The 17,297-nt window shown below is 36.8% G+C and overlaps 1 protein-coding gene across 7 annotated transcripts in view; it reads left to right on the top strand.

The window, feature by feature from the left end:
• The window catches only part of PLEKHA7 (pleckstrin homology domain containing A7), a 143,094-nt gene extending 129,248 nt beyond the window's left edge, over positions 1-13,846 (top strand). For 3 of the 7 annotated variants that reach the window (XM_056493753.1, XM_056493752.1, XM_056493758.1), the window contains 7 exons: positions 519-598; positions 990-1,190; positions 4,314-4,466; positions 6,731-6,864; positions 7,676-7,818; positions 10,944-11,052; positions 12,290-13,846. In XM_056493753.1, coding sequence (XP_056349728.1) covers positions 519-598; positions 990-1,190; positions 4,314-4,466; positions 6,731-6,864; positions 7,676-7,818; positions 10,944-11,041 — 809 coding nt within the window. In that variant the 3' untranslated portion in view covers positions 11,042-11,052; positions 12,290-13,846. The remainder of the gene's footprint in view (positions 1-518; positions 599-989; positions 1,191-4,313; positions 4,467-6,730; positions 6,865-7,675; positions 7,819-10,943; positions 11,053-12,289) is intronic. The other 4 variants (XM_056493755.1, XM_056493754.1, XM_056493759.1 and 1 more) reach the window with 2 other exon arrangements.
• The last annotated feature ends 3,451 nt before the right edge of the window (positions 13,847-17,297 follow it).

The following is a 17,297-nucleotide window of genomic DNA, read 5'->3' as shown; positions in this document are numbered from 1 at the left end:
GCCATTAATATGTAACTGATAAAGTATATGAATATAATGCCCCAAACATTACATCTGACTTGTCACTCCATCCCCACTGTACTGTGGTCCTGTAACTGTTTGGGAGATCAGCATAGAGATGGTATTTGAGCCAAAAGCAAATAATGTCTTAGCCATTCACTTTTTATTTCTTCATTTCTAACTGTGAATCTTAAGGTTTTATTTTCTTAATAGATGTGATTATTTGTACAGTCTATCTACTCTTGTACAGCTGAGTTCAACCTATCCCTCATTTAAAATAAGCTCTTAATTTATTATAGATTTTCTGAATTTAAGTCAGTTGTGACCTGAAGTGCATTATGTTTGGCTGAAATTAAATTTCATGCCTCTTATGATCTTCTGAATTGCAAAATGTGTGCTCACATAGTGACCAGAATGCCACAGAAACAGCATAATAAAATTTAAAAAAAAAATAAACTGGTACTTGTCCTGTTTTGTTTGTAATTTGATTTTAAGGAATTCTCTTTTTCATTATAAAGGTTTGTCTGGGTCGACTTCCAGATTGCACCAGTCATCTACCATTTCATCATTTGCAACACTTCGAAGGGATAGGTCCAAGGTAAGTTTTAAATAAACTTCTGAAGGCAAATGTCTGGACTGCTTGAAAGAGTTAAGCCCAGAGTGTATTTTGTGTAGCAGGAAGTGGGATTGCAGCAACCTGGGAGGGGACCAAGAGCTGTGATCTAATGAAGTCTCCAATTTTTCACTTTCTTTAATGAACTGGAAAACAGGCAAACAACTTACTGCATTTCAAATAGATTTATAAAACAAGGTTTAGGACCAAAACCCAGCACTACTAATAGGAAATACAGAGTTGAAATATGCAAAGAAATGAGAAGTTAATAGAATAAAATTTAGTAATGAGATAGGAGAAGGAGTTCATTTTTTTGTGTACTTCTTATAAAGTATTAATTACAACATGTGTTTTGTGTGCCTTGTGACTTCTCCAGGAGAGACCAAAGAGTGCCTTGGAACGTTTATACTCTGGAGACCACCAAAGAGGCAAGATGAGTGCAGAGGAGCAGCTAGAAAGAATGAAGAGACATCAGAAGGCATTAGTGCGGGAACGCAAGAGGACTCTTAGCCAGGGAGAAAGGCAGCCTGTTTCATCTCGCTCTTTCATCAGGCCCGTGTCTGCAGACCTAGGCTCAGTATGTTAGATATGCCTTAAAAGGACTAAACTAAAAATATCTTTGGATTTCTTCTTTATTTTTCTTTTTTTTTTTTTTTTTTTTTCCCCCCGGCAAGCACTTTCACTTGAGCGTGTGTGATGCTTCTAGTCCAATTAAAGCAGTGTTCTGTGGTATCAAATGGGTTCAGAGAGTGTGAGGAGCAGGTGATATTTTTTACTTGTAGTTAAGGTAAATGTAGCAGGTTCAGCAGGTAAGTTGGTCAGAGGTTAGTGATGAATGGAGATGCCAGTGTATTGGGATGATTTCAGAGCCATGACTTTTTTCTTTTCCCTTGGAACTGTATTTAGAAAGTGTCAGAAGCTTGTAGTTCTAAAACTGCTTCATAATGGAATGGGCCTTTTAGAATGTTCTTTCTCACCATGGGTTTCTTTCCTTTTAATTCATAAATTAGCCTGCCAGATAGTAGGTGGTAATATACAGACCAAGGTGGTGCTTGTTTGTTCTTTTTAAAAAAGATGATAAATGGATAATAAGTTTTAAAATCTAATCATGCTGATTAGGAATTTATTGGAGAGCTAATGTATTTTAATTGATACAAATTCTTCTTTAAAGCTAAAAGTGTAGAATATTCTAATAAGGCTCAAATTTCTGCTGCTGAAGAAAAGTATTTTTGTTGCTTTCTGAGAGTAAATGCTGTGCAGATGATAAGTTTATAATGATACATTTTGGATACTAACCAAAGCAATTCTAATTGGTGAAGTTACCCAGTTGCTCACTTGGTGCTAAACCAGGATTGTACTGTAATTGCACTTATGCTGTGGTCTTTTAATTTATTTTTTTATTTGGTCCACTAGCGCTTTAGAATGATCACATTGTTTTACCTAATTCATTGCACAAGATCTCTTGCTTTTAAATTTGTCACTCATCATACCTAATGCCTCTTTTTTTGTTTTTTGTTTTTTTTTTGTTTTTTTTTTTTTTGCTTGTTTTTAATTTGCAGAATTTTGTAGTTACTTTAAAATTTCTAACTGGACTACTCAATTTTTACCAGGCTTAATTGCATTTAGTACATGTGTGTCAATTGCTGGCTTTTAAAAAACCTTATAATATTCAGTTTTTCATTCCCACTGTTCTGTAGCACTAATTTGCAGCCAGTTATTTGTATTTACTTTCCCAGTAAATACGAGTGCACTGCTTGGAGACATTCATTTGTTTTGTCTTCTGTTTTGCAATCACAGATTTTTTAAAGACAGTGCATAATGTTTGGGAATTGTAGTACTATAAGTATCACTGTTACTTTCATACTTTAATTGGAAGAAATAAATCTGAGCTTCTTATGTTTTCTGACTCACATAACAAGTCTAATTGAAGCATTTTCATAGCACTCATTATTAACATTTGTGGCAAACACTTTATTTATAAATTTGGGTGCCATCTTGGTCTTTTTCTTGCTGTAAAGAATTAAAATAGAGTTTTTCAGCCCTAGTAGTGTTTTGTTGAGGTCATCTCTTGTACCTATAGGGCTTTGGTATGCAAAAGCATGTTTGATAGCACAATTACTTACAGCATTACAATTATTTAGCAGCCACAATGGCAACCAGTTAAATGTATAATTGAAGTGCTGCTCAGTGTGTAACATTTGCTTTAAACATACATTGTATGTATAATTCTAATTTTTAATTGGTCAGCTCTCAAGTGTAGGATGACATTTTAAGTATTGATCACAGTACATGAATTCATTTGTTATATACAATGCCTTTTTAATGTAAAAGTTGCAACATCAAAGCCAATAAAAGTACTGCTTCGTAAGAATGGTTTGATGTTTTTCTTACCTATTATGTAGCAACAACTTGAAAATGATAGTGTGTATTTAAAATATACTATATCAATCAGGCCTGGTTCGAATTTGAGTAGAAGGATGAGTTTGGAGTGCTCAGATGAGAAAATGTTCTTTTCTCTGTTGAATTCTGTAACGTATTAATTTTTGAGATATAATTGCCTTTTACCTACTTAACTTTTTAATATACATGGAAGATGCTTCCATGTACTACTTGAGTGAATACTGAGAGCTTGTGCATGAATAGGTTTCAATTAGATTTATTAATGCAAGTGACATAATGAAGTCTAAGGAGTTCAAACTTCATCCAAAATGAGCCAGATTTGTACCAGAAATACTGGAGATATTTTTAAGAAATACAAAAGCAGCACATTCTCCTGTTGATTCCCTCAAAACCTCAAGGAGATAATTTTGTAGTTGTTTTTGTCCATTCATTTTCCTACTGCATTTGATATCATGTATGGTAAAGTTGCTCAGATCTACTGGATGAAATGATGCTACAACTGAACTTAATTTTTTGAACAAAAATGTATTGGTAGTGATCTTAAGTGTGAGTTTATTTGTAAGTGTATTGTGTGTAGTTGTGAAGGGACTACTGTGCAGTGATTTTTAGGTACTCTACATTATGAAGCTTAGTTTAAATATGCTCAATTTAAATATCAATAAATATTTAATAGTTCTGATTTATATTGCTGAATATTTACCTTTTTAAGACTGTATGGAAGACTTTTGTAGGTAGCTAGACTCTGATTTTAGTAAAGTCTGAAGAGCTTAAAAGTAAATTATTTTTTAGTTTGAGTTAATGTTAATACACAAAATATTATCAATTTTAAACAGTAGGTATTATTCAAAAAGATACATAGAATTTTCAAGTTGTGATTCTCAGCCAGCACTGTAAAACCTTTCTGTGTGGTGGTTCAGAGCCACACAGCACTGCCTCTTTACGATGCCAAGGACTACACTACAGTCTGTGGGCTCACAATGCTTCCAGAGACATTGTTCCATGTGCAGCTGATTCCATGTTAATCAGCAAATGTAAAATTTAGATTAATAAATTTCTTACAATCTAACACTGCTGAACATGTAAAATTAAACAATACTCCGAATTCCTGACAGCATAGCTAGTGATCAAAACTCCCACCTGTATGTACCAAGAGATACAGTTTTTATTTTTTGTGTTGTCACTGTAGGGGTTTGCCCTGCTGATTCTGTCAGCAGTGTAGCATTTGCAGTAATGTACATTGCTGTATGGTGAGTTTGGCAGTATGGTTGAATGCTGTTAATTGTTCTGTATCTATTACCAGTGGAAACGAGAGCAAGAATTTGATTTGCAGTTACTTGAGAGGGCAATTCGTGGAGAAGACAAGGATGAAAATGAATGGTTAAAAATTCAGCCAGTAGCAGTGACAGAGACAGACCTGGAGCCTCAAGACTATGATTTAGATATCAGCAGAGAGGTAACACCCACAGTCTTTTGCCTTCTATTCTCTGTCCCGAAATACTAACCTTTCTAAGTTTTAGGCAGTGAATTCTCATCTTTTCTTTCAAAAGTTAGCTGGAAGTTTGAACTGAAAGAAGTCTTTTGGGTACTGAAAATTTATCACCTGGCACATTTGTAAGGTTTGTGTTTGTATTGTGTTTTATTGGAAAGAAGAAATTGAAAAATTTGCTTTACTCTTTGAAATATATATCTTAGGCTTTATAAAGGAAAGAGCAATTAAGTTTCTGTCAGCTTTTGGGGTGACTTGGTCGGTGTTCTGGGCAGGAGGTCTTTCCTCAGCTCCAGTATCCGAGGAAACGTCAGTTTGAGATGCGATTGAGCCATCTGGTGGGAAGGAGAGAACACAGCAATGGAAAGGCTTCAGGGGTGCCTTGTGCTGTGGTAAATGCCATGGGAGATGGCAAACCACTCAAACCATTAATGAGAGTTAGACTAGTAAGCACCTGTACTCTTCTGAAAGCTATTGGCAGAGATATTTTGGTTTACTCTGTGAATTGTTATCTGTTGAACTCTATGAATGAGTGTAACTTTCATTTGTAAATTTTTTGCAGAAAATACAGTGCTTCTGTAAATTTCAGAAACAGAAAATAACTTCTATTTTTGTGCCTTTTTTTTTTTGCACTCTGCTATTAATTTTTCTTTTCCAGAAGGCCTCCAGGGCTATGGGAATCACTTTGTACTTCCTTTAAGCCTTGGATAGGAGACATTTTTGCTCATAGGCATTTCAGTCCTGCTTCAGAATAACTGAAATAGGTCTGAAGCTTCTTTTTCAGTTTACCCAGGTTAGAATCATAGATTTGTGTTGGAAGGGTCCTTAAAGATCATCTAATTCCAATCCCCTGCCATGGACAGGAACACCTTCCACTGAACCAGAGCTCCATCCAACCTGGCCTTGTCATTTTCCATTTCATGTGGCCATACTCTTCACCTGGCAGGCACTTTTGTGTTTGAGGTACCTTTTTTCCTCAGAAGGAAACAGACTCAGTTGTATCTTTAAGGAAATCCATCTACTGTTGTGGTGATTAATGGGTTTGTTATTCTGAAAGTGATAAGCTAATGTAGGCTAGATACAGTATGGAGATAGAGATACACATTAAAAATAAAGTGCATTTATGTCTATATCTAGACCTCCAGAGAGGAGCTGGATTCAAAAGTAGGGAAGTGTAGTGGAAAAATGAGGACTTTTCCTGGAAGCATTTGCTTTGGGTTTCCTGAGAAGGAAGTATAAAAACTTGAGGCTGTGATTTTAATATGTTTGAGTGTGCCAGTGTGTGCTCTTGGCATGAGATTTCCTGTCATTTACTCAGCCTAAGCATGGGGGGTTAGGTCAGGCCACTTTGCATAATTCATTGAATTAGCATGAAACAAGGTCTGTGGTGGAAAAATTTAGGATTATTTTCATTGGAAACTTTAAATTTTGAAAACTCATTGCCTCATGAGTGTTTTAGCAAAGTTTGAATAAGAACAAAAAAAATAGTTTTCCTTAACTTGATTTCCATTTATTCACACATCCTCTATATTTGTTTTCAAAAGCAGTCTGTTCTGTATGATAAGAATTGATTTTCAAAGTTTATAAACTGTATTTTCATTTGGTGGAGTGAACATTTTCTACAAAGTGATTTATCCTAGCAAAAAATGATTTCTAGCTTTTCTGCAATCATATTAAAATTTTCAGAATTCATTTATGCAATGCATTGTTACAATCACACAGTGTAGTGTATTTCTGTCTGTCTTTTTTTCCCTCTGCTGCTCACAGATTATCCAGTCTCAAAAGAATGACACCCTAGGTTAAAACCTTCGGTGATATTTTCTTTCAGATGTAGGAAGTTCTGGCTGGCATGACACAAATATCATGACATTGATATCTCAGCTTCTCCAGTCAGTCTCAGTGGTTGCTTCTTTCTACTGCAAGAGCTTTAGGCAGTGTCCTACTTTGAGCTTTGAGCCTGAGCTGAAGAAAGGTTTTCTGTTGATTCTGATTTCTTCTGTAATCCCTTTAAATATATGTTCAATCTATCTTCTCAAGTAAAAAGAATCAGAGGGAGCACTGTTGAAAGGGCATCAGCTAGATATCCAGAAGTGTTTAGCATCAGGTACATGTACTGACTGTGAAAATCCATGCTTTATTCTTTTCCCTGTGTTCTCCCATTGAGGGGGGTTTATCTCAATTTCTTTCAAGTCTTTGTTATTGAAAACTCGATGCTTGCTTTCTTTCTACAGTTGTCAAAACCTGAGAAGGTTGTAATTCCAGAACGTTATGTTGAACTGGAGCCAGAAGAGCCTCTTTCTACAGAAGAACTGGCAGCAAGGCAGCGTAAAGCAGAAAAGATAAAGAATATTCTTACTAAATCAAGGTTAGGTTTTAGGGTTTTTTCCAAATCTTACACAGGGGCTCATGTTAAACATGGAGAACTAACATCAGACAACAATCTTTATTTCTGTTACCTGAGTGTAACTTGAATCTTTGAGAAAATGCACTCAGAATTTATGTGGTATACTTAGAGCTGCTTTTTAAAACAAGGTAGAAGACATAATGCTGACTTTTTTATATGGACATTTTCTTGTTTAGAGAGTACTAAAGCAGTAGTGAGTCCTTACCAAACAACTTGTAGGTGAGAGTGAGGAGGAAGGAAAGGCAAAAGTCTGGCCAAAAGCAGACAAAAAGTCAGCATGAGAGCAAGTTTTTATTGTGGCCAGAGAGCTGGAGTTGTGAAACAACACTTCTGGCTACTTACAGCTAACATAGAGTCAGCTGAAACATTCAGTTGGATATATCAGGTACCTGCTCTCTTTTTGGAAGGGGTACAGCCTGAAGACCACCAGACTTTTTCCTTTCCTCTGAGCACTAGCAAGGAATTTTGCTAGCAACTTCAAATAAATAGCACTTTTGTAGTGCTTTCATTTAAGTTTATTTCTAAAAATGGACTTTCAGATGTTCTTAGGGCTGTGCAGAAACTGTGACTGAATGTGTGGTGGCTGTGTCATTTTTCCTTGTATGCTCTAGGCATTTGCATACATCAACCCCATTTTAAAGAACAGCAATAAGATACAGAGCTTGATAGATGAGATCTGAAAACTGCTGTCTGAATCCAAGCTTGATCTTATCTGCATGGTGGATTCTTTATGTTTGCAAATGTTAATGTTGTTTTTTGCTTTCCCCCCCAGTATGCACAATCTGCAGCCTGCTGTTGCCCAGGACAAACACAACTCGATTGATTTAGATTCACAGCTGCAGGAGCAGGAGCGCATCATTACCATTTCATATGCTCTGGCTTCTGAAGCCTCTCAGAGGAGCAAGGAGGTAGCAGGTAATGCTTAGTTATTTACAAAATAACAGCTATTCCTTACCAGCTTCTCAAGTTGTGTGGGGTTGTTGCTGAACTCCTGGCATAAGAGAAAGTTTTAGTCATTCATATTCAAAAAAGTAAAGAGTGTATGTAGGTAACAAGTGGAGAGGGGCTAATGATTTACATTGAGTATTTGGCATCCAGTGGACAGGATAAAGGGGGCAAAATAGTATGATCAGTAAGTTCAGAACTTGGAAACTTGCTCTAACTAATAGTGCTAAAAAATTAACATTTAAATTCTCTATAATTACAATAAATCAAATATTTCTACATTCATATTTAGAAGTAAATTGATCTGTGTCTTCAAAGAAAAAATCAAGAAAGGAGGATTTCTTTTTTTTTTAAAGAAAAAATTCCCTGGTCCAGTGATTGAGATGAGGCTGCAATCCTTTGCAGCTTGAGGTGTGTGACAAGAGGCTGAAAAAGACCTTGTAAAATGGGGATTGGCATGTTTCTGTCTGGTGACCAGGGTGAGAGGTCAGAGCAAGACAGCTGTGCAGGAATTCTGCTTGATGCCTGGAAATTAATAGATCCTTTGCAATATGTTGCTAAAAGTGATAATTTCACTCTTGATTGCTTTATAGTTGAAATAAGTAAGAAATGTCAAGAGATTTGTATCACACAGTAATCCGTGCAGCAGCGATTTCCCCAAGTGTCTGACTGGCCATTTATAACTGGCACCATTCACTGTTCCAGTGGAGAATGGAAATAATGGGAACTTCAACTATGATGGAGAAAAAATATGCACATTTCTCATCCAAAGATGTCAGTTTAAACTTATGGCTCTTGCCACAGCAGCCCTTAAGACCTTCCCATTAAAGACAGATTATTCCAATATTGGAATGCATAGCGTGCATCTGCAGTAGCTGTGTTGATTGAATGTGGCTGCACACTCAGGGATGCAGTGCCAGCTGAACCTGAGGGGAATGGCATTTTGAGGGGATGGAATACATTTCCAAGATAGGAATCTTGAGACTTCAGAGAGTTTCTGTGGGTAATTTAACTGACTGGCAGGGATAAAATGATTCGCTGAGGAAGACATTATAAAGCTAAATCAAACAAACAGAAAAACAGAGCTGTAAAATCCTGGGAGCATTTCAGGAATAACCTTGTGGGCCTTCAGGCCATCAGTGTATCAACAGGGCTTTTCCAAAGGCACTTTGGTCCCAGTTCTAGTGGCCAGAACCTTGTAGCAGGTACTCCCATACTTTGGGAATTTTTTTCATGATAAATGAGCCAGTGGAGCATTTTGTCACTTGAGTTCTAGCTTCTGCTGGGAAAAGCTCACACATCTGGGCTAAAATCAGCCCAGATGAACACAGCCAGTACTTGAAATTATTCTTCTGTGTCAGTACAAGAGCAGAGTGCCTGCCCTACTCAAAGGTCTTCTTGGGGCCTGTTAAGTTGCCTGAACTTGTAGCAACTGTACACTACAAATAGGTTTGATTTTTTAAAACTATTGTGTAGTGAATTTAGTATATATTTCATTACTATAGGTTTCTTATTTATATATTTTAATTTTTTATATTGTGAGCCATCAATTTTTTTTTAGGTATATGTAACCACAAAAATCTTAATTCTTTATTTTTCCTTGAGGAGGGAATTAAAGTGTGTATTGGCACTGAAATGTTTAAATGCTGCTTCAGAAAATTTGCAGTCAGTTGTGAGATAAGTTTTAAGTTTTCTTTGTGAAGCATAGCAGCTGCTTCTTTTGTCTTTAAGACACTTAAAGAAACTCTGTCACAGTAGCCAAAGACTTAAGGTTTTTGAGGAATTCCAAACTTTTGTGTTTGTGCACAGCTTTTGTTGCTACATTTGTGCCTCAGAAACTCAATTCTTGAAACATGTCTTGCTTGATTTCAATTATTTATTACTTCTTTAAAAGCAAACACCTTTCATGGTATAAAAAAAAAGGGGGGTAGGGTGGTTTTGTTTTAATAGAAAATCTACAATCAGGAAAGAGTTCAGGATTTTTAATTATGGTCAATTTCTGATGTTCTAAGGTGGTTAAAGAGAAAAGTATTTGACACTTTGCATAGCTGATTTTACATTCTCATTTAGTCTCATAGTACAGATTCCTTCCCATTCTTATTTTTGTAGTTTGATTTGGGTTATCATTTGCTCCTTGATGATGAAGCAGACCACATCTAAAAATCCCAAACTAGTTATGTAGATTGTTTTACAGAGATTTGTTTATGAAAAATACTGTGAAGCTTAACTTTGCCCATTTTTCAGGGGCAAGCAGTTATGTTAGGATACTATGCTAATATAAATCTTTTAAGATAAGTTGTTAATTTATCTAATCTCAGCATTTTAGAGTTTCCTCTGTTCCTAATAAGAAATCAACCTTTTGAGTGGAAATCATGCCAAGAATCTGGAAGATTAAAGTCAAATACAAGAGTATTAAGAAGTTGTTTCCTATGTTGTGTTCTTTGTTCCTCCAAAACATAAAAGCAAAATTTTAGATTGAGTTTCAATTTCTTCAATTTTATGATTATTGCCTTCTAATACTATACCATTACTCTGCTTTATATACAAGGATAATTTTAATCATTATATTCTTTATCCTGTATTTTCAAGCTGAGATGTGAAAATACTGTATGCCCTGCACTAAGCAAAATGTTTTATGTACATGTAATTTTGTAAACATTATTTTTCTACATAATATTTTGGTTTCTGCTCACTGGCATATAACAAAGGAAATGCTGAAAACTTGTACAGCCTCAGTGAAGTCTGGAAATCAATTTAGCAAACATAGGTGCTGGTCCAGAGCTTTAAAAGCAGGGCTGATGAGAGTATGTCAGTGTTGTGTGCCTTCCTAATGTTCCAGTGAAATTTCATCTTAAGATAGGTTGTCCATATTCTCATCCAAATAGGAATTTTTATTTGTTTAATTTATGCAAGGAATAGAACAAAGCACCAGTTAGAAATGTTGTTTACCTTGTGTTCCATGTGACTAAAATACTGTAACACCTCATTCATTGCTAATCAGGTTTCCTGTTCATGTGGTAGAAAATTAAGGTGACTCCATTTATGATGTGACTGTTTGATTGTGCAGCCTAATTCCTGTGTGTGATCCCTTCTAGCTCAGCAGTTGACCTATCCACCCAAAGCACCCTCACCTTCTGTACCACAGCCACCTCACTCCCCCTTAAGCAATGGATTTCACTACACATTTGTTTAAGCACCTTCCAAGTAAGAACTAACTGCTCTCAGCATGTCTGATTTGCCATCGTGCCTGTGCTGTGGCTTGCTAAACTTTAACTTCTTTACTAAACCAAAATTACATCCGGATTAAAGCATGCAGCTACTTTTTCAGAAGCCTTTTATTCTTGTAAATACTGCTTCTAATGAGCTAACACGTGGGCTGATGGAGCCTTCAGTTAAGTGCTGTCACTCTGCAGGTGAGGTGCTTCCTCAGTCCTACTGTGGTGAAGGGAGGAGACATCTGTGCTCTGGGTGACAGGGGGCCAGGTTTTCAGCAGCCTGCTGGACTCTGGTGGCTGCTCAGGGCATACAGAGAGAGAATCCAAAGTGCACCCTTGCACAAGCAGGGGCTTCCTTTGTGGGCTGGTGTCCTACACATGAGCTGGCATCAGAATCTTAGCTGAGGTGAGCTGAAAATTTGGCCCTTTGTAACTAATTCTGCAATGTTATGTTTGACTTTGATCATTCCTTTTGTTAAATCACGTTAATAGAAGATTGATTTTGTCTCTGGTTAGGTTATTTTGCCACTTCAAGTATTAAAATTGTGATTAATTTGTTATCCTTACAAAGAAACATCTGTATTTATATCCCTTCTTGGTAGGGTTTGCAGAGTTTTCCCTGTTTGAAATTGGAAGTAGGAAAAGGTGTAAATACTGTATACAACTACTAAGTATGTCCCTAGTTAAGACAACTGCTATGCATCCATATTTTCCTTTTATATTACTCTTACCTTTCTGATTTCCTTTGGCTTAATTTTATTACCTGAAATTAAGCAAGAAGATAAAGCAGAGATAAGTAGTAAAGAGGGATGCTCGAGTAACTCAAATGCTTGTAGAGTGCCAGAGACTCGAGCAGGGGGTGGGGGCTGACCTTCAGAGGTCCCTCCCTACCCCAGCCATTCTGTGACTCCAGGCTGGCTCAAAAACACATCTAGCGTGTCTGTACTAATAGATACACATAGATACACAGTTACAGAGACATATTTATATAAAGTTACATTTTATTCATAAAAAGAAAGCAGTTGTGCTGGGGGACACAGGAGCTTGAGCATCAGTGGCATCGTTGGCAATTGTTCACATAACGTGTTTGTATGAATTGTTCCTTCTGCCAAACTGCAAAAGGCTTTTTAAAAAAAAAACACAAACATGTTTCCAGCAATTTCTTACTGCTTGGCATTGGTTGATTCCCTTCAATATTTAACCATGTTTCCTTTTCTTCACACCAGCCAAAGCAGTGAGTGAACACTGACGTGAGACTGGAGGCAAATCCCGCTTGGGGACACGGCACGGACGACAGAGGAGATTCTGTTCCAGGTTTCTGTGGAGATACTCGTTGGCTGATGACACCTCCTCCTGGAAAGACATTGATAGGGGGATTTTCTATGAAAATGAAGAGAACTGCAGATCATTTTTTTATTATTTACTTCAGTTTAGTTCACACTTTTTATACGAATAAACGGCACTTTTAATAAACTCTGTAAAATACTGACAATGTATTTTTAGAACAATGTATTTTAGATTTTTTTTTTAATCAAGGGCTGAATTCATTTTAAAAGACACTTCTTGCATAGATACTAAAGGATGCTGTTACTTCCCCCCTCAGGCTCAGATGCACATTGTAAAGTTTTGTGAAAAAAAATCCTGCAAATTTGAACAAACCTAGAATCACATTCAGAGGGTTTTGGATAGAGCTAACACAGGTGATATGTTTGGTGAAAGGGTGTTTCAGATTGAATATTTTTGTAGAGTTAATCTCCCACCCTTCTGCCCATTAAATAATCCATTGCAAGAACTGTTAGCTTGAATTTCTAAATATTAGTAATCACTGGATAGCTGAAATTTCCCAAGAAAGCCATAACAAAAGCCAGTTTTAACTCCCAGATGATAATTTTCTGATCCCAGATGATTAACTTGCTGGTATCAATCCACAGTTTGTTAGCTTGCCCTTGACTGTAGTGCTGCCCCCTCTATAACAAAAGCTACCAAATTTTATTTTTTTTTCAAAGCTGAGATGTGGAAGAAGATGATTTTTAATTAAAATATATGAAGTAAGCAATAAAAAAATTATATTTTGTCATATGGCTAGTAAATACATATTTTTCTTCTGATTTTTTTTTTCAATAGACATTACAATACTGACTAGTATTTATCTTGGAAACAGCAAAACTAATGGAATGTGGCACCTGCTAATTTCATATGTATGTTCACCTGGTGCTTATCTTTGCCAAACTTATTCTATGCTGTACTTAGGCATAGGGCAAAGGGTGAGGTGGTTAAAAATAAGGAGAAAATAAGATTAAATGAATTGCTGCAACTATGCTTTAAAAAACCCTGTGTATGCATCAAATGCAAGACATGCAAAAACTTCCCAATTTTACATAATTAGTAGCTGAGTTCAGCTCTGGATGAGAAATAACTGAGAAGTACTTCTGCAGTATTTTGTGAAACCACTAACTTGTTTATTCCCTGTATTCAAGTAGTAGCTAAAAACCCCTTGGAATTGACCTTTGTGTTTCAGACTTTAAAACAAATTATGTTGTATTAACACTATACACAGAAATATTCTTAAAAGTATATATTTAGCTAATGCAATCTATTTTACCTCAATACTGCCAGTATCAACTTCAAAACCTTTTGCCAAAATAATGATTTATTTTTGCCTTTATAAAAAAGTTTTGAAAGCATAAATGAATATTTTGCAAGAAAACATTAATTTAAATAAAATGTAACAGTTTGGAAAATGGTATATGTACAGATTAAAATATTAACATAACTGCCTCCTATTGCCTCTGTCTTGTCTGCTCTCTTACCAGTGTTCAGCTAGTTGGAAATCTGGAGTTGTTTGTGCTTTTAACACATTTTGGTCTTCTTTGGTTCAAATCCCATTGAAGTTCCCCAGTTTTGCACTTATTTTACTGGGATTTGAATCAGGCTCTCTCTACCCCCATTCTACATTTTCATAATGGTGATTATTATTAGTTGATTTTTTTGTTTTGTTTTTAGAAATGCTTTCTAAGCATTTGATGAAATCTGTCTTTATTCTTGAATAACAAGAGTGGGGTGTTGGCTGAGGGCAGGGTGGTGGGCACTGGCAAAGCTGCAGCTCACTGGCAGCATTTGACTTTCCAGCAGTTCCCTCAAAAGACTCCAGGTTAATGAAGAGCACTGGAAATGTTGAATTCTTCTGAAAAAAAAACAATTAAAAATGTTTCTGTGGCTTAGTGTTGACTGCATGAACTCGAGGGTGAATGTTTGAGGATGTGGGACCTTGGCCTTTAAATGTGAGTGGCAGAAACTGGGAGCTGAGCTGCTTAGGATGTGCTCATCCTGTTTTTGTGGGACACAACAAAGCAATGAAGGGAAAGGAGCACAGACAGTGCTGCTCTGCAGGTTGGGGAAGATATTCATTCTCTTTCTTTTGATCACACACACACAAAATCTGCTCCTTCAAGCTTTTTGCCCTAAACAGCTACATCATTAACATTTTCAACAAGACCAGTCTTGATTTTGGTCATGTCTGTAGTTAATCCTGTATTTGGGAAAAAATTATAAGGTAATTTTTCTTCCTAAACTTTTTGTTGAATATGTGCAATGCTGTTCTTAGTGACCATCTTTAGTAAGTATGGGTGTAGTTTTTAAATAATAATGGCTGTTTTTTCTGTGCATAGAGTTTTTGGTTTGGGTCAGTTTCCTTTTTCAGGAAAAAAGTAAGGGAACATACCCCAACCCCCAACATTATACCAGGCAAAAATTTTACAGGTTGAATTCTCTTTCCATATACAACTGTTTCCGATTTCTTCAGCCAAAGTTACTAAACTTACTGCCTAGCTGCACTTATAAAAGTACAGCCTAATAGTTGTATGTATCACCTCTTTCACATTTTTGGATTTGCACAACAGCCCCCACCCCTGTTTTTCACTGTTATTTTGAGTTTGTGTGCATTGCTGGGCTGCAAGGAATCCTGCTGAGCCATAGCATTGTTTGTCTTTGTGTATCTGTATTTATGCTGCTTGGGCAGGTGAGCAGTACTTAGAGACATCCAGGCTCTTTTGGAGCACTTGGGAAGAAAAAAGCACCACCACCAACAAAAAAGCCCCCACAAACAAAACCCACCAGAAGCAGATTTAAGGGCTTTTTCAGGAAACTACTGAGAGATTCTCTTCTGGAAAATATCTTAGGAGTGGAAGGAAAACTACAGAAGGATGCTACTAGACTTGTGTGCTGCTATTTCAAAAGCTCTTAAAGCCCATCAGGGGAGTCTTGTGTACCCCACAGCTTTTGGAGAGAGGGATTGATATTTTAAGAAGGCAGAGTGCTCCTGACCTGTTCTGATACTATTTACACCATTATTTTTCCCCCTGCACCACTTACTCCTTTGACTTCCAGATCTTCAAATATATGTGTATGTATTTTATATCAGCATCTGTTCCCCTCTAGGAAACCAGGTGCCTTAGCAATTAACTTCTGGATGTTCTATGAAGGAAAGACCAGATTTACTTGGTGTCAAAACTTAGAAGATGCAGAAGGCAGGATGTGATGTTACCCTCTGATTTATGTCTGTCTGTGGGTATTTTAAAGTGTTTGTTTGTGCTATGTGTGCCCGTGTACTGCGTGGTTATAAAAAGAACAAAGCTATGCACAAGAAAAACATGAAAAAATTGCTATATTTTCCACACCTGGTAAAGATTCCCATTGGTTATTTGGCTGTATTCAAAAGGCTAAGATTTTTATTGCTCTACTAGCAAAAGCAACCTTTCTTCATAGTGGAGCAGTACAAAGAAAGAGCACAAAAAAAATCCCCACATCACAGTGCCTGAAATTCTGTTTGAACAACTGTATTGATTGGGTCTGACCCCTTTACATTTTTTTTTCCCATTATTTGAAAAGGTGCATCTAACTGCAGCTGAATTGAACCAACCGCAATGAACTTTCCATGAAAACTTCTTGAGATATTTCTTTAGTTCAAAGCTCTGGAATTTTAAAGAGCATTTTTAATACAAGTCTGTTGAGGTATCCTGTGCAACAACCACACTTGGAATGTTAAACTACAGGTAAACGTAGGAGGGAGGTAAAATTATAAAAGCTGCTGTGGAATTGCTGGGAGATGGTGGAATAACTTCAAGTGCTAATTATAAAGTAAATAAAACCAGAAAATATTGAATATGTATAAAAAGTGTATATAGAAAGTACATGTACATTTGAGCACTGTTGACTTGTTATTTACTTGTCAGTGCTCCTGGTTGCCTTGCAGAGAGTGGAAAACAGCCTCCAAAGAAAACACTAAAAATTAGTTTTGGAGCAGCTGTTGGTGAAATTGTGTTACCAGATGTAAACTTGAAGTCCAATGATGTTTTCATTAATCCTCTTACTAGGAGCTGTAGCATAAGGTGAGTAGTGAGATTGTAGAAAATAATGGCAGGGATGTATCTGCAAGTGAGGTGTAAGAGGCTGCAGGTGAGGGTGGAGAACAGCCTGGTGGTGGGAAGTGAGAGACAGTAAAAAGAGGCAAAGAGCTGAAATATGTAGACTTGGACAGCAGCAAAATACTTGAATGAAAAGACTTGGCCTAATTGTAGTGGAGAAGGTAAGAAGGAATAGCTGGCAAATGTGAATGTTTCATGTCCTGGTACAAAAAATGCCTCGTGAGAGAGTTAAACAACGGAGTGAGAGGTTGATGGTAGTAGTGCATGAAGCAGAATCAGTGATGACTTCAGGGCAGTGTTTTGGTAGCAGGACAATTGTCTTTCCTATTGCCAGTTGCTGTGCTCTGTTCCTAGACAGCATCTAAAGGTCCTTTCAGTCTTCCCTTTTTACTTTTCTCCACTGAATCCTCCTATGGCCACCATAAATGGTACTGGGTTTGGATAGATAATAGCACAAACTCCAAGTGTGAGCTCCTTCTGTACCTGCACATCAAAATTAACTCAACTTGGCATAAATCACCAAGTGTTGTGTTTCTTTAACACTGCACAAGAGCTAAAGAAACTCACCTCCCATCACAAAGATGTACACCTCTTGCACTAAGATATTTTTCTCAGGAAAAGTGCAGAAGTGACAGGCTGAACAGAAAACAAAGCCAACTTTTGCTCTGTCCCTTCAGTTGAGGGTACCTTGACACATGTCCCTTCTCTTAATCCCCTGACAGCTTCCAAGGGACTGATGCAAAGAGCTGTGCCAGGCTTTGATTATGAGATATTGCACTGACACTTATTCTCTTTGTCTCCTGCAGTTTAC

Source organism: Oenanthe melanoleuca, chromosome 5, assembly GCF_029582105.1.
Source record: "Oenanthe melanoleuca isolate GR-GAL-2019-014 chromosome 5, OMel1.0, whole genome shotgun sequence".
Classification (NCBI taxonomy): Eukaryota; Metazoa; Chordata; class Aves; order Passeriformes; family Muscicapidae; genus Oenanthe; species Oenanthe melanoleuca.
Note: the sequence above shows the minus strand (reverse complement) of the source record. Positions and strands in the feature narration are given on the sequence as shown.